Raw genomic sequence first — 13,702 nt, forward strand, 5'->3', positions numbered from 1 at the left:
TGCTTACCACTGCAGATAACAAGTGAAGTATCTGGAAAAAAATATGGCCATGTTCTGTCTGGGTCTCCAGATATTCACCTCACTGGGATCGGATTCTCCACAGATGGGAGTGTTGGGATTGGCAGTGAAGGGTTATGAGGGAGGAAATATTCCAGAATAAGCTACATAACAATCAATGATTTGGAGGTTCTGGTGTTGGACTAGGCTGTACAAAGTTAAAAATCACATAACACCAGGTTATAGTCCAACTGGTTTAATTGGAAGCACTAGCTTTCGAAGGGCCGTTCCTTCATCAGGTGGTTGTGGAGTGCACAATTGTAAGACACAGAATTTATAACAAAAGTTTATGGTGTGATGTAACTGAAATTATACATTGAAAAATACCTTGATTATTTGTTAAGTCTCTTATCTGTTGAAATGACCATGATTGTTTCACTGCTTTCATTTGTAAATCACAAAACTTTTTTTAAAAGTTACATTCTCAGGTTAACTTTAACAATTGGTGTCAGCCTTTGCACTCACTCACACACACACGCACATGCACACGCACACGCACACACACATCACACATACACATATACGTTTATGGGGTGAATTTGTACTTGCAGAGTTAAATTTTACTCTGCTCAAAGACTGCATGACTCCATGGTAAGACTCTGTTAACTCACTTTTGAGATTAGAATCAGTCTAAACATTAGGGCACAGACAGGGAACACAGGGGGCTAACACCTTCAACATCTTAACATATTATCTGGCTGACACCAATTGTTAAAGTTAACCTGAGAATGTAACTTTTAAAAAAAGTTTTGTGAGTTACATATGAAAGAAGTGAAACTAACATGGTCATTCTAAGAGATAAGAGACTCAACAAACAATCAAGGGTACTTTTCAATGTATAATTTCAGTTACATCACACTGTAAACTTTTGCTATAAATTCTATGTCCTCCACAACCACCTGATGAAGGAGCAGCACTCCGAAAGCTAGTGCTTCCAATTAAACCATGATGGACTATAACCTGGTGTCGTGTGATTTTTAACAATCAGTGGCTAGACATTTGAGTAATCTGTTTCTGGATTAGTGGTGCTGGAAGAGCACAGCAGTTCAGGCAGCATCCAAGTAGCTTCAAAATCAATGTTTCGGGAAAAAGCCCTTCATCAGGAATAAAGGCAGTGAGCCTGAAGCGTGGAGAGATAAGCTAGAGGAGGGTGGGGGTGGGGAGAAAGCAGCATAGAGTACAATGGGTGAGTGGGGGAGGGGATGAAGGTGATAGGTCAAGGAGGAGAGGGTGGAGTGGATAGGTGGAAAAGAAGATAGGCAGGTAGGACAAGTCCGGGCAAGTCAAGGGGACAGTTACTGAGCTGGAAGTTTAGAACTAGGGTGAGGTGGGGGAAGGGGAAATGAGGAAACTGTTGAAGTCTACATTGATGCCCTGGGGTTGAAGTGTTCCGAGGCGGAAGATGAGGCGTTCTTCCTCCAGGCGTCTGGTGGTGAGGGAGCAGCGGTGAAGGAGGCCCACGACCTCCATGTCCTCGGCAGAGTGCGAGGGGGAGTTGAAATGTTGGGTCACGGGGCGGTTTGGTTGATTGATGCGGGTGTCCCGGAGATGTTCCCTAAAGCTCTCTGCTAGGAGGCGCCCAGTCTCCCCAATGTAGAGGAGACCGCATCGGGAGCAACGGATACAATAAATGATATTAGTGGATGTGCAAGTAAAACTTTGATGGATGTGGAAGGCTCCTTTAGGGCCTTGGATAGAGGTGAGGGAGGAGGTGTGGGCGCAGGTTGATAGAGGTGAGGGAGGAGTAATCTGTGACCAATCATGAACTTCACTTTAGGTTGGAGGTTGAAAATTAGTAGAATGGGTAAGGCAAATCTAAATTATAAACATTACTTTGATGAATGTTGTGTTGTGTGTTTGTCAGGCTTCTACACCTTCTTTTGGACTAGCACTGAAATTTCATAACTACACCGTGAAGGAAAAGGGGCTTGAAAGGTGTGATCATGGCTGGTGGAAAATCAATGAAAAAATGTAAGGCTTTTTTTATTGTTAAAACCCATATTGCGTCTATATAAAATATTTTCACGTTTTATTCTGTCCATTTCCATTGCCACTAACCTAGTGATAATGCGTTTGCATAACTCGAGTTTGTTATGAGAAATACTTTCTTAAGCTACTTGAAGGAAGGATACTTGTAGGCCTATTGATGATGATATCAATGTCCTGAATTTCGGCAAAGAGAATGAAGTGGAGTTGCAATCATTAGTGACTGGAGAATTTGATATGGTTAGAATCGGAATGCAACAAAATTGGGGCTCTTGTCATGCCGTGGTAGTGTCCCTACCTCTAACACAGGAGATCTAAATTTAAGTCCCACCTGGTCCAGAGGTGTGTAATACCATCTCTGAACAGATTTATTAGAAAATATCAATTATTTCAGATGTATCTGCAAAATGTAGGTAGAGGGAATGAGATTATAAACAAGGCATATGTTTATGAACCTGTTGAATATTTACTTTGTCTTCTGTTTCAAAGTGCAAATTCAATATGATGGAGCCAATTCCCTCCGGTTGTCTAAATTAGCTGTAATTATTTAGGCTCCATCCATTAAATTCCCCTTAGCCTCAGAGAGGCTGATCTCTTGTGTGAGAGAGAGCGAGAGAATTACTGGTGAGTTTAACCTAAGAGTCACCATGCCTCTGGGCAAGGGGTAATGTTGAGAAGGCAGACCTTCATGTTGACCTCAGCCGATACAGGAATTGAATCCACACTTCTGACGTCACTTTATGTCACAAGCCAACTGAGCTAACTAATCCCCAGAGCCCCTGAGCAATGAATGAAATATTTACTATTTTAGAGAAAAGATTAAAACTCTGCTGATCAAAATTCTCTTATTCTCAGTCTGAAATAGAGCTCCAAATAATCAGAACATTGAAAAATATTGGTCCATTCATGTCTGTGATTGTAGAATATTCTTTTCATTCAGGTACTGTGGTTATCAAATAGATCACCAGACAGTGTTCCACATAGCGAATTTCCTGGTCAATATCATGTTCCAGTGCAGTGGAAAACAATCAGACAAGGCTTTTCTAGCAGAGTACAGCAGTTATAACATCAGCCAGCGTAAGGATCTTTTTATTCGTGAACACTGAAATACATTTATGCACAACTTACAATAGTAGAATAATTAAATGGTTGCTTACCATAGCCAACTGAGCAAAGCTAAGAATGTCATGAACTGCAAACATAGTAGCAGGCTGTAACAAAAAAATTAGACTTCTGCTTTAACCCGATGGCCATGTGTTCAATTGAGGATGGGTTTGGCATCTGTTTTAAGTGTAATCTGGTAATATTTTACAGCCTTTTAATTTTATGAGACAAAAGTGAGTCCTGCTCCTGTGTCTAATTTTACTTCAGTATGTTACTCACTGACTTGTATGTTAACACTCCAACATGGATTTTCATTCTCTGTGACTTTCCCAAGAAATGTGAATTCTTGCATTGGGCTTCCTTTAGTGACTCAGTTGTTTATTGAGATTACAGGCATGGCTTGCCATAAGATATAGAAGCAGAGTTAGGCCATTCAGTCCATCAAGCCTGCTCTGTTATTTGAAGCAGGCCGATACATTTCTCAACTTCATTCTCTTGCTTTCTTCCCTAAACCTTTATCCCCTTACTAATCAAGAACCTCTCTGTCTTAAATACACTCAATGACTTGGCATTCATAGCCCTCTGTGGCAATGAGTTCCACAGATTGACCATCCTCTGGCTGCATAAATTCTTCCTCATCTCAGTCTAAAGGGTTGTCCCTTCAATCTGAGGCTGTTCCTTCAAGTCCTAGTCTCTCCTACTAGTGGAAACATCTTCTCCATGTCCACTCTATCCAGACCTCTCAGTATTCCGTAAGTTCCAATGAGGTTCCCTCCCTCATCCTTCTAAACTCCATCGAGTAAGACCCAGAGTCCTCAACCACTCCTCATATGATAAGCCCTTCATCCCCAGGATCAATCTTGTAACCTGCCTCTGGACCCACATTAGGTCAACACATACTTCCTTAGACATGGGGAAAATGCCCACAATATTTCAAATGCAGTCTAACCAGAGCCTTATACAGGCTGAGCAGTACATTCTTTCTTTTGCATTGTACTTCTATTGCTCACCTCAGTTGAAGTCAGTGCCTGCCTCTGTGCTGTTACTGCACTGTCCTAGCAGTTTTCCCTTTTATGCTTTCTTTCTGGTTTTGCCTTCACCCAGTGCTTTCTAGTACTGCTACATGCCTTGTCGGGCTTTTTCTGCTGCCCACTGCTGGTTTTCTGGGTACGGTCACCATTTGCCACCATGCAGGAATATCATTAGGAGTTCGAGACATTTGAGGGGGAAACTTACGGCTCATGCAAATAGCGAACAATTAAGAAGGAGCAGCAAGCAATTCAGAAGACATGTGATGTATTGGCTTTCATTCAAGATGATTTGAGTTCAGAAGAAGGGATCTCCTACTGCAGCTGTACAGGGCCTGAAACAACACCTGGAATATTAGTCTGCAGTTTTGGTCTCCCTACCGAAGAAAGGATAAACTTTCCATAGGGGAAGTGCGGCAGAGGTTCTCTAGGCTGATACTAGGGATGATAGAACTGTCCTATGAGGAAAGCTTGGTTCAACTGGGCCTGTATTCACCAGAGTTTTGAAGGATTAGAGAAGATCTGGTTGATATGTATGAAATTCTAACAGGGCTGACCAGACTAGATGCACAGAGATGTTGTCCTTGCTTGGAGAGTTTCGAACAAAGGGATACAGTCTCAGGATATGAACATATGAAATTCTCTGCAACTGAGGCATGGAGGTCAAGTCACTGAACGTATTCAAGAAAGAGACAGATAGATCTTTAGACTTAAAGGCATCAAGGGTTATAGGGAGAAAAAGCAGGAAAATGGCATTGAGATAGAGGAGCAAATGTGTTCATATTAAACATTCTCTGCCTGTTTCTAGTTTCTATGTTTCTACATAAACATTTACTACTTGCAAACTCTATACTGAAGGATGGTGGAGCAGAGTTTTGGTGGTGCATTCTTCCATTAGGTCTCAGTCCTATGTGATCTAACATCATAATCACATTATTATTAGCTATTGTTAGAATACTGTACAGTTAACCCTTTACTCCACATCTTTTAATCTCTGCATTTCAGCTTCACTGCCAAGCTTGTGATGTGACATGTTATCAAACATTTTTTGAAAGTCCATGGATGCCCTATCAAATGCATCAGCCTTCATCATCCTGTCTCTTGCCTAATGTTCTGTAAAAGGGTCACTGGACCCAAAATCGTGACTTTGTTTTCTTCCCACAGATGCTGCTAGATCTGCTGAGTTTCTCCAGCTATTTCTGCTTTGGTTTTATTTTAGTAAATTATGAGTTGCCTTTCAGAAATGTTCTTGTCTTTCATGAATTAGTCCACATTCATCCAAGTGCCTATTAAATTTAAAACATTCTGGCAATAATATTGAAAACTTGTGCTCCTGGACTCCTAGCCAAACTCTTTGAGAGCTGCAACAACACTGGCATCTACCCAACCGTATGTAAAACTGCCCAGGTATGTCCTGTGCATAAAATGCAGGACAAATCCAATATGGCCAATCATCACTTCATCAGTCTACACTTGATAATCAGTAATGATTGAAGATGTCATCAACAGTGCTATCAAACAGCATTTGTTCAGCAATAACCTGCTCACAGATGCAGAGACTGGGTTCTGCTTGGGCTACTTAGCTCCTGACTTCATTATAGCCTCGATTCAAATATGGACAAAAGAGCTGAATTTCAGAATGTGGTAACAGTGACAGCCCTTGACATCAAGGCAACAGTTGACCAAGTGTTGCATCAAGGAGCCCTAGCAAAACTAAAGTCAGTAGGAATCAGGGGGATCTCTCTGCTGGTTGGAGTCATACCTGGCACATAGGAAGATTGAAGATCTCAGCTTCAGGACATCTCTGCAGGAATTCACCAGTCCTAGGCCCAAATGTCTTCAGCTGCTTATCAATGACCTTCCCTTCATCATAAGGTTAGAAGTGAGGATGTTTTCCAATGATTATGTAATGTTCAGCACCATTAGCAACTCCTGCAATACTGAAGCAGTTCATGTTCAAATGCAGCAAGACCTGAATAATATCAAGCTTGGGCTGAAAAGAGACAAGTAATATTCACACCATACAAATGCCAGCCAATGACCATCTTCAATAAGAGACAATCTAAGTACAGCCCCTTGACATTGAAGGGTGTTACCATCACTGAATCCCTTACAATCAACATCCTGGGGGTAACCATTGACCAGAAACTGGACTGGACTCACCACATAAGCACAGTGGATCCAAGAGCAGGGCAGAGCCTAGAAATCGTGCAATGAGTCGCTCATCTCCTCACTCCCCAAAGCTGACTATCATCCACAAGGCACAAGTCAGGACTGTGATAGGATACTGCCACTTGCCTGCAGGTGCAGGTCCAACAACACTCAAGAAGCTTGACACCATCCAGGACAAAGCAGCCCTGCCTGATTGACACCACATCCACTCCCTCCACCATCAATGCTCCGTAGCAACAGTGTGTACCAACTATAAGATTCACTGCAGAAAATCATCAAGGCTTTTTAGACAGCACCTTCCTAACCCACAAACACTGCCATCAGGAAGGATAAGAGAAGCAGACAGATGGGAATACGGCCACCTGTAAGCTTCCCTCCAAGTCACACATCATCCTGATTTGGAATTAGATCACCATTCCTTCAGTGTTACTATCTTAAAATCCTGGAATTTCCCCCCTAACATCAATGTGGGTCTACTCACAGCTAATGAATTGCCACGGTTCAAAAAGGCAGCTCACCACCACCTTCTCAAGGGCACCAAGGGACAGGCAATAAATGCTGACCAGCCAGCAACATCCCCTTCCCCTAGCAAATAAAATAAATGTTGTTTATTTGCTTTTTAACATTTTCAAAAGTTTATACCAGTTTTAAGAAGTGTCTCATCTGTTCAAAAATATAAACATAATTGTAAAAACATTCAACAGTCAATGAGCTAATGACTAAGGATATAGGTTTGCTCGCTGAGCTTGAAGGTTCATTTCCAGATGTTTTGTCACCCTACTAGATAACATCTTCAGTGGGCCTCAGGCGAAGCACTGCAGAGAATTCCTGCTTTCTATTTATATATTTGGGTTTCTTTGGATTGGTGATGGCATTTCCTGAGGTGATGTTATTTCCTGTGGTGAAGTCACTTCTTATTCCTTTTCTCAGGGGGTGATAGATGGGGTCTAACTCGATGTATTTGTTGATAACCGCCCAGAGAGCGTCCTTCACCGAGTTGATGATCCTCCAGGTGCAGTTGATGTTCGTCTCAGTGTGCATCCTGGGAAAAAAGCCATAGAGCACGGAGTCCCGCGTCACGGCGCTGCTCGGGACGAACCTCGACAAACACCACTGCATTCCTCTCCAGACTTGTTCTGTGTAGGCACATTCCACAAGGAGGTGTGTGACAGTCTCGATCCCCCCCACCCCACAGCAGCTTCGAGGGTAGCGTGCGGTGCGGCTGAGAGTCCGGGCGTGCATAAAGGATCTCACAGGCAGAGCCCTTCTCACCACCAGCCAAGCCATGTCTTGGTGCTTGTTGGAAAATTCTGGCGATGAGGCATTCTGCCAAATGGCTTTGACAGTCTGCTCAGGGAACCGCTCGATAGGATCTGCCCTCTCCTTTTCCCGAAGGGTCTTAAGGACACTACATGCTGACCACTTCCTGATGGACTTGTGGTCAAAGGTGTTTTTCTTCATAAACTTCTCCACGAAGGACAAGTGATACGGAATGGTCTAACTACTCGGAGCATTCCGCGGCAGCGAGGCCAGGCCCATCCTTCGCAACACCGGGGACAGGTAGAACCTCAATACATAGTGACACTTGGTGTTTGCATACCGGGATCCACGCACAGCTTGATGCAGCTACACACAAAGGTGGCCATCAGGGTGAGGGTGGCATTGGGTGTATCTTTTCCCCCGTTGCCCAGATCTTTGTACAGCAAGTCCCTTCGGACCTGGTCCATCTTTGACCTCCATATAAACTGGAAGATTGCCCGGGTGACTGCAGCGGCACAGGTTCTGGGAATAGGCCAGACCTGTGCCACGTATAATAGCAATGACAGTGCCTCACACCTGATGACCAGGTTTTTTCCCACGATGGAGAGCGACCGTAGCTTCCAGCTGCTCAGTTTCTGCCTCACTTTGCTGATACTCTCCTCCCAAGACTTGGCGCACACCCCAGCCCCCCCGAACCAAATACCCAGCACCTTCAGGTGGTCAGTCCTGACGGTGAAGGGGATCAAGGATTGGTCGGCCCAGTTCCCGAAGAGCATGGCCTCACTCTTGCCTCGGTTTACCTTGGCCCCAGAGGCCCGTTCGAACTGGTCACATATGCACATGAGTCTGCACTCGGACAGCGGATCCGAGCAGAAAACGGCGACATCATCCATGTACAGGGAGGCCTTAACCTGCAGGCCCCCGCTGCCAGGAATAGCCACCCCTCTCAGACTCGCATCCTTCCTGATGGACTCGGCAAATGGCTCTATGCAGCACACAAACAAGGCAGGAGAGAGAGGGCAGCCCTGCCTGACTCCAGATCTCACCGGGAAGCTATCTGATTCCCACCCATTGATTCAGACTGCACTGACAATGTTGGTGTAGAGCAGTCTGATCCAATTGCAGATTCCCTCCCCAAAGCCCATTTTGGAGAGAACATCTCTCATATACCTGTGTGATATCCTGTCAAATGCTTTCTCCTGGTCCAGGCTGATCAGGCAGGTGTCCAACCCTCTGTCCTGCACGTAGGCGATCGTATCCCTGAGGAGCGCGAGACTCTCAGCGATCTTCATGCCTGGCACAGCACAGGTTTGGTCAGGGTGAATCACCGACCCCAGAGCAGACCTGACCCGGTTGGTGATTACCTTTGACAGAATTTTGTAATCCGTGTTCAACAGTGAGATTGGTCTCCAATTTTTGAGTTCCTCCCTCTCCCCCTTCCGCTTGTAGATGAGGGTGATGATGCCTTTCCTCATGGATTTACTCATGGTACCTGCCCGAAGCATACTGACATACGCCTCCAGCAGGTCCTGGCCAATCAAGTCCCACAGAGCGGAATAGAGCTCGACTGGTAAGCCGTCACTTCCGGGAGCTTTATTCTTTTCGAAGGACTCGAGGGCCTTGGTCAGCTCGTCCAGAGATAGCGGCTGGTCCAGCCTCTCTCGTGTTCTGTCGTCTAAGTTCTCCATGATAGAGGACAGGAACGACTGGGAGGCCGCGCTGTCGGTCGACTTCGCGTCATACAGACTGGCATAGAAGGATTTACTGATCCTCATGATGTCAGCCTGAGATGACGTTATCGAGCCATCTTCTTCCTTCAGGCTGCTGAGCACGGAGCTCTCTTTGTGCACCTTCTCGAAGAAGAAACGTGAGCACATCTCGTCCTGCTCCACCGAGCGGACCCTAGACCGGAAGATTATCTTGGAGGCCTCCGAAGCAAAAAGCGAGGCTTGCTGGCCCTTCACCTCCTTGAGGTCCTCCGTGACATCCACCCCCATCGTCTGCAGCAGGAGCAGGTTCTGCATACTTTTCTGGAGCTGGGACAGTTTTCCACACCTCTCTCTCGCCTCCTGAACACCTTTGAGGATGAAGAACCTCTTGATGTTCCCTTTTACTGTTTCCCACCAGTCTGCTGGGGACTCAAAGAGGGGCTTCACGGTTCTCCAACCTGCGTAATCCCTTTTGAGGTCCTCAATGTTTCCCGGGGTCAACAGCTTTGTGTTCAGCTTCCATGTTCCCTTACCAGCCCGCTGCTCGTTCTGTAGGTGACAATCGGCCAGCAGGAGGCAGTGGTCAGAGAAGAACACCAGCTTGACGTCGGTGGTTCTGACCGAGAGCGTTCTATCCTTGAGTGGATAGACCTGTCTGCCTGTGACCAGGTGTATCTACGCTGCGATCCGTCTGCAGAGGTGCTGAAGACGTAGTGCAGCTTGGCATCTTTTACCGTGTCCCTCAGGGCTCTGGATGTGGTGTCCAGTTTACTGTCCCCCCTGCCGGATCGTCCATCTGCATCAATGATACAGTTGAAGTCTCCGGCCAGAATGACCGGCCTGGACGTAGCCAGCAACAGTGGAAGCTGCTGCAGGACGGCCAACCGTTCCCTCTTACCCACTGGGGCGTACACATTAATCAGTCTCAGGGGAGCATTCCTGTACATGACGTCGGCGACGAGGAGGCGCCCGCCCACCACCTCCTTAACCTCGGAGATGGTGAAGTTGCCTCCTCTCAACAGGGTACCCAGGCCGGGGGCACGGCTATCGTTGCCCCCCGACCAAACTGACGGCCCATGGGCCCACAAGCTCAACCATCTCCTGTAGCTGCTGAGGTGCAGTATCCCATACTCCTGCAGAAACAGGACATCGGCTTTAACGTTGGCCAGGAAGGCCATCGTAGAAACACATCGCGTAGTCGATTTGATGCTACGCACATTGATGCTGGCAATTTTAAACCCCATTTTAACAGTTTACGAGGTTAACAGTGTCCACTTGTTGCTGGTCTTGCCCCTCTGGGGTAGCTGTGTGCATTCCCGTGGTGACGGCAAACTGCTGGACCCTTCCAGGTCTGAGGTAGCTGTCCGGCTCCACGCTGGGGCCATTTCCCCGCTCTGGTGTCTTTGGGTCGGGCCCAGGATCCGCATAGTCCAGTTCTCCATCTGACAGTGGGGCTGTCACAGGACCGCTGCTCCCAGTTACCTGGAGCTGTGGGCCGGTGGGTACCTCTTGGTTCTCACTGGTTGGCGGGAGGCCTTTACCCATCCCCTCAGAGGGATCGTCTTTTCCTGTTTGGGCGGTGCTGCCCTCCTTTTTCCCCGCGGCGCTCTGTCTCTTCCTCTGGTGACGACCCTCCTTGCGCCCGTCCTCACTGTCGGAAGAGCTGCCTGTATCCTCGTCCTGTATTCCCCCTTCGCTGGGTGGCTTTGGGAGGTTTCCTCTTCCTACTTTTGACAGTAATCCACTGCTCTGCCTCCTTTGATCCCTCCTCTTCCATTTCCTCCATCTGTCTTGAAGGAGCTTGGATCGGCTGCTGCACCTCCCCACTGTCTGCCGTCTGCTCCACTACAGCCTGCCCTTCCTTCTGGGTGCCTCCAGACCCCGTTCCCGTGCTGTTTTGTGGTACCTTGCTGGTCTTAGGCGGTCCACGGCTCGTGTTGCCACCTCCGGCCATCTGTCCGTAGGTGGCGGCCCCTCGTCTTGGGCAGGCCTTGTACATGTGGCCCGCCTCTCCGCACAGATTACAGTTCTTGGCCTCCTTACATTCCTTGGTTGGGTGGCCTTCCTGCTTGCAGTTTCGGCCAACGGTCACCTTACAATCCGCCGCCATGTGGCCTGATCTCCCGCAGGTTCGGCACACTTTCGGCTGCCCTGCATATGTCAGGTAACCTCTGCTTCCTCCGATGGCAAAGCTGGAGGATGTTCCCACTGGCATCGATCCCTCAGGGTTACCCTGACCTGCCGTTTGCTGGTCCAGATCCCGAAAGGATCAACCACATCGGTACTCTCTCCCTCGACCTGGACGTATATTCTCAAGAAGGTCAGGGCATTTGCTGCTGGGACATGAGGGTTGTACATCTGGATTGTTGATCCACACAGTCAAAGATTGCACTTGTTCAGCCAATCAAGAGCAGATTGGAGCTAGGAATTTTGCAGTGCTTGACTGCCCGAAGCATCTTCAAAGTACAAGTGATTGGAATATTCCACTTGCCTGGATGAGTGTGGTTCAACAGCCCTGAGGACATTCGACAGCACCTAGAACAAAGCAGACCACTTGAAAAACACTCTAGATGAACTTTGATTATCCGAATGACACAGGCAGGGAGTATTTTATTGGATAATCAAATGTTCGAATAATCGAATGCCAGATACCACAGTTTAGCCAAGCATCGGGACCTTTTGCTTTTGCTGGATAATCCGAAATTCGGATAATCGAATGCCAGATATTTGAGGTTCCTCTGTACACCTCCTATTTATTCACTGCCTCCACACAGCGGCAGTAATGTGTATTATACACAAGACGTTGTGTATTAACTAATCAAGGCTCATTGCACAGCACTTTTCAAAGCCATGAAAGCTAGAAGGATAAGGACAGAAGATGTATGGAAGCATCACTACATGCAAGTTCTCTTCCTAATGACTCATCATTCTGACTTGGAGCTATATCACTGCTCCTTCACTGTAGCAGGATCAAAAACTCCCTTCTCAGCAGCAGCATATTGTACCTGCACCATGTGGACATCAATGATTTAAGAAGGCATCTCACCATCACCTTTTCGGGGGCAATTAGGGATGTCCAGATCTTGCATCACCCCCGGAGCACACTCACTTCATGTTTATTGTCCTCACACTAATTACCATCATAATCTTGTTCTTAAATAGCAGCAATTTCAGATGCTGGGACTGCACCTATGACAGCTTCAACACCTTGCTCCTTCCTATCTGTTGAATAGCTCTCTATTCTGTTTATATTTATCTTATACTTCTCTCTTTCCTAGCTCACTCACTACAGGCACTCTGGACAGAGTTGCATTTTCCCATTCAATATCTAATCACATTTATCCACCCGTTGTAAAAGAGAAAATAGTACAAAACATAAGGATCTGAAGTAATAGCAGGAGATGAACACCCACCATCAGATTACCAATCAAGGTGATCAGTGTTAAAAATCACACAACACCAGGTTATAGTCCAACAGGTTTAATTGGAAGCACACTAGCTTTCGGAGCGACACTCCTTCATCAGGTGGTAGTGGAGGGCTCAATCCTAACACACAGAATTTATAGCAAAAATTTACAGTGTGATGTAACTGAAATTATACATTGAAAAATTGATTGTCTGTTAAGCCTTTCATCTGTTAGAATACTGTGATAGTTTCACTTCTTTCATGTGTAAATCACAAAACCTTTTGTTAAAAAGTTGCAATCTCGGGTTAGCTGTTAACAATGGTGATAGCTAGACAATATATTGAAGGTGTTGGCCCCCTGTGTTCTCTGTCTATGCTATAATGTTTAGATTGATTCTAATCTAAAAAGTGAGTCAATGGAGTTTTACATGAATTCATGCAGTTTTTGAGCTGAGTTCTACATGAATGCATGCAGTTTTTAAGCAAGGTACAATGTAACCCTGCAAGTACAAATTCACCCCACAAAATATATGTGTGCATGTGGGTCTTTGAGTGTCTGTGTGTGTGTGTGTCTGTCTGGGTTGGGAGTTGTGAGTGTGAGAAAGTGTATGTGTGTGTGTGTAGTGAGTGCAGAGTGCCATAAGTCTTTTAGAGGTTGCATGTATGAGTGTGGGAGTGTGTGTGTCTGTAAGGGTGTGTGTGGGTGTCTGTGTGTGTATATGTGTGTCTGTGTGTATGAGTGTATAGTAGTGCCTGTGTGTGTGAGAGTGTGTTTGTGTAGTGATAGCTAGTGATATAATGTGACATGATAGCTAAATTCGGTACCCATAGGGAGGACCTCAACTGGGACCTTGGGTTCATGTCACTTTACAGGTAACCACCATTGCACTATACACACACACAGATACTCCTTCATACACACACACAGGTACTCCTATACACACATACACACGGATACACATACACACAGAAGCGTACAC

The 13,702-nt window shown here is 46.1% G+C and overlaps 1 protein-coding gene across 1 annotated transcript in view; it reads left to right on the plus strand.

Annotated features, from left to right (window-relative positions):
* tmprss7 (transmembrane serine protease 7) overlaps positions 1–13,702 on the plus strand; it is an 85,893-nt gene that overhangs the window by 42,440 nt on the left and 29,751 nt on the right. The window contains exons 10-11 of the mRNA XM_072584309.1: positions 1,922–2,028; positions 2,984–3,120. Coding sequence (XP_072440410.1) covers positions 1,922–2,028; positions 2,984–3,120 — 244 coding nt within the window. The remainder of the gene's footprint in view (positions 1–1,921; positions 2,029–2,983; positions 3,121–13,702) is intronic.

This window comes from Chiloscyllium punctatum, chromosome 15, assembly GCF_047496795.1.
Source record: "Chiloscyllium punctatum isolate Juve2018m chromosome 15, sChiPun1.3, whole genome shotgun sequence".
NCBI lineage: Eukaryota > Metazoa > Chordata > Chondrichthyes > Orectolobiformes > Hemiscylliidae > Chiloscyllium > Chiloscyllium punctatum.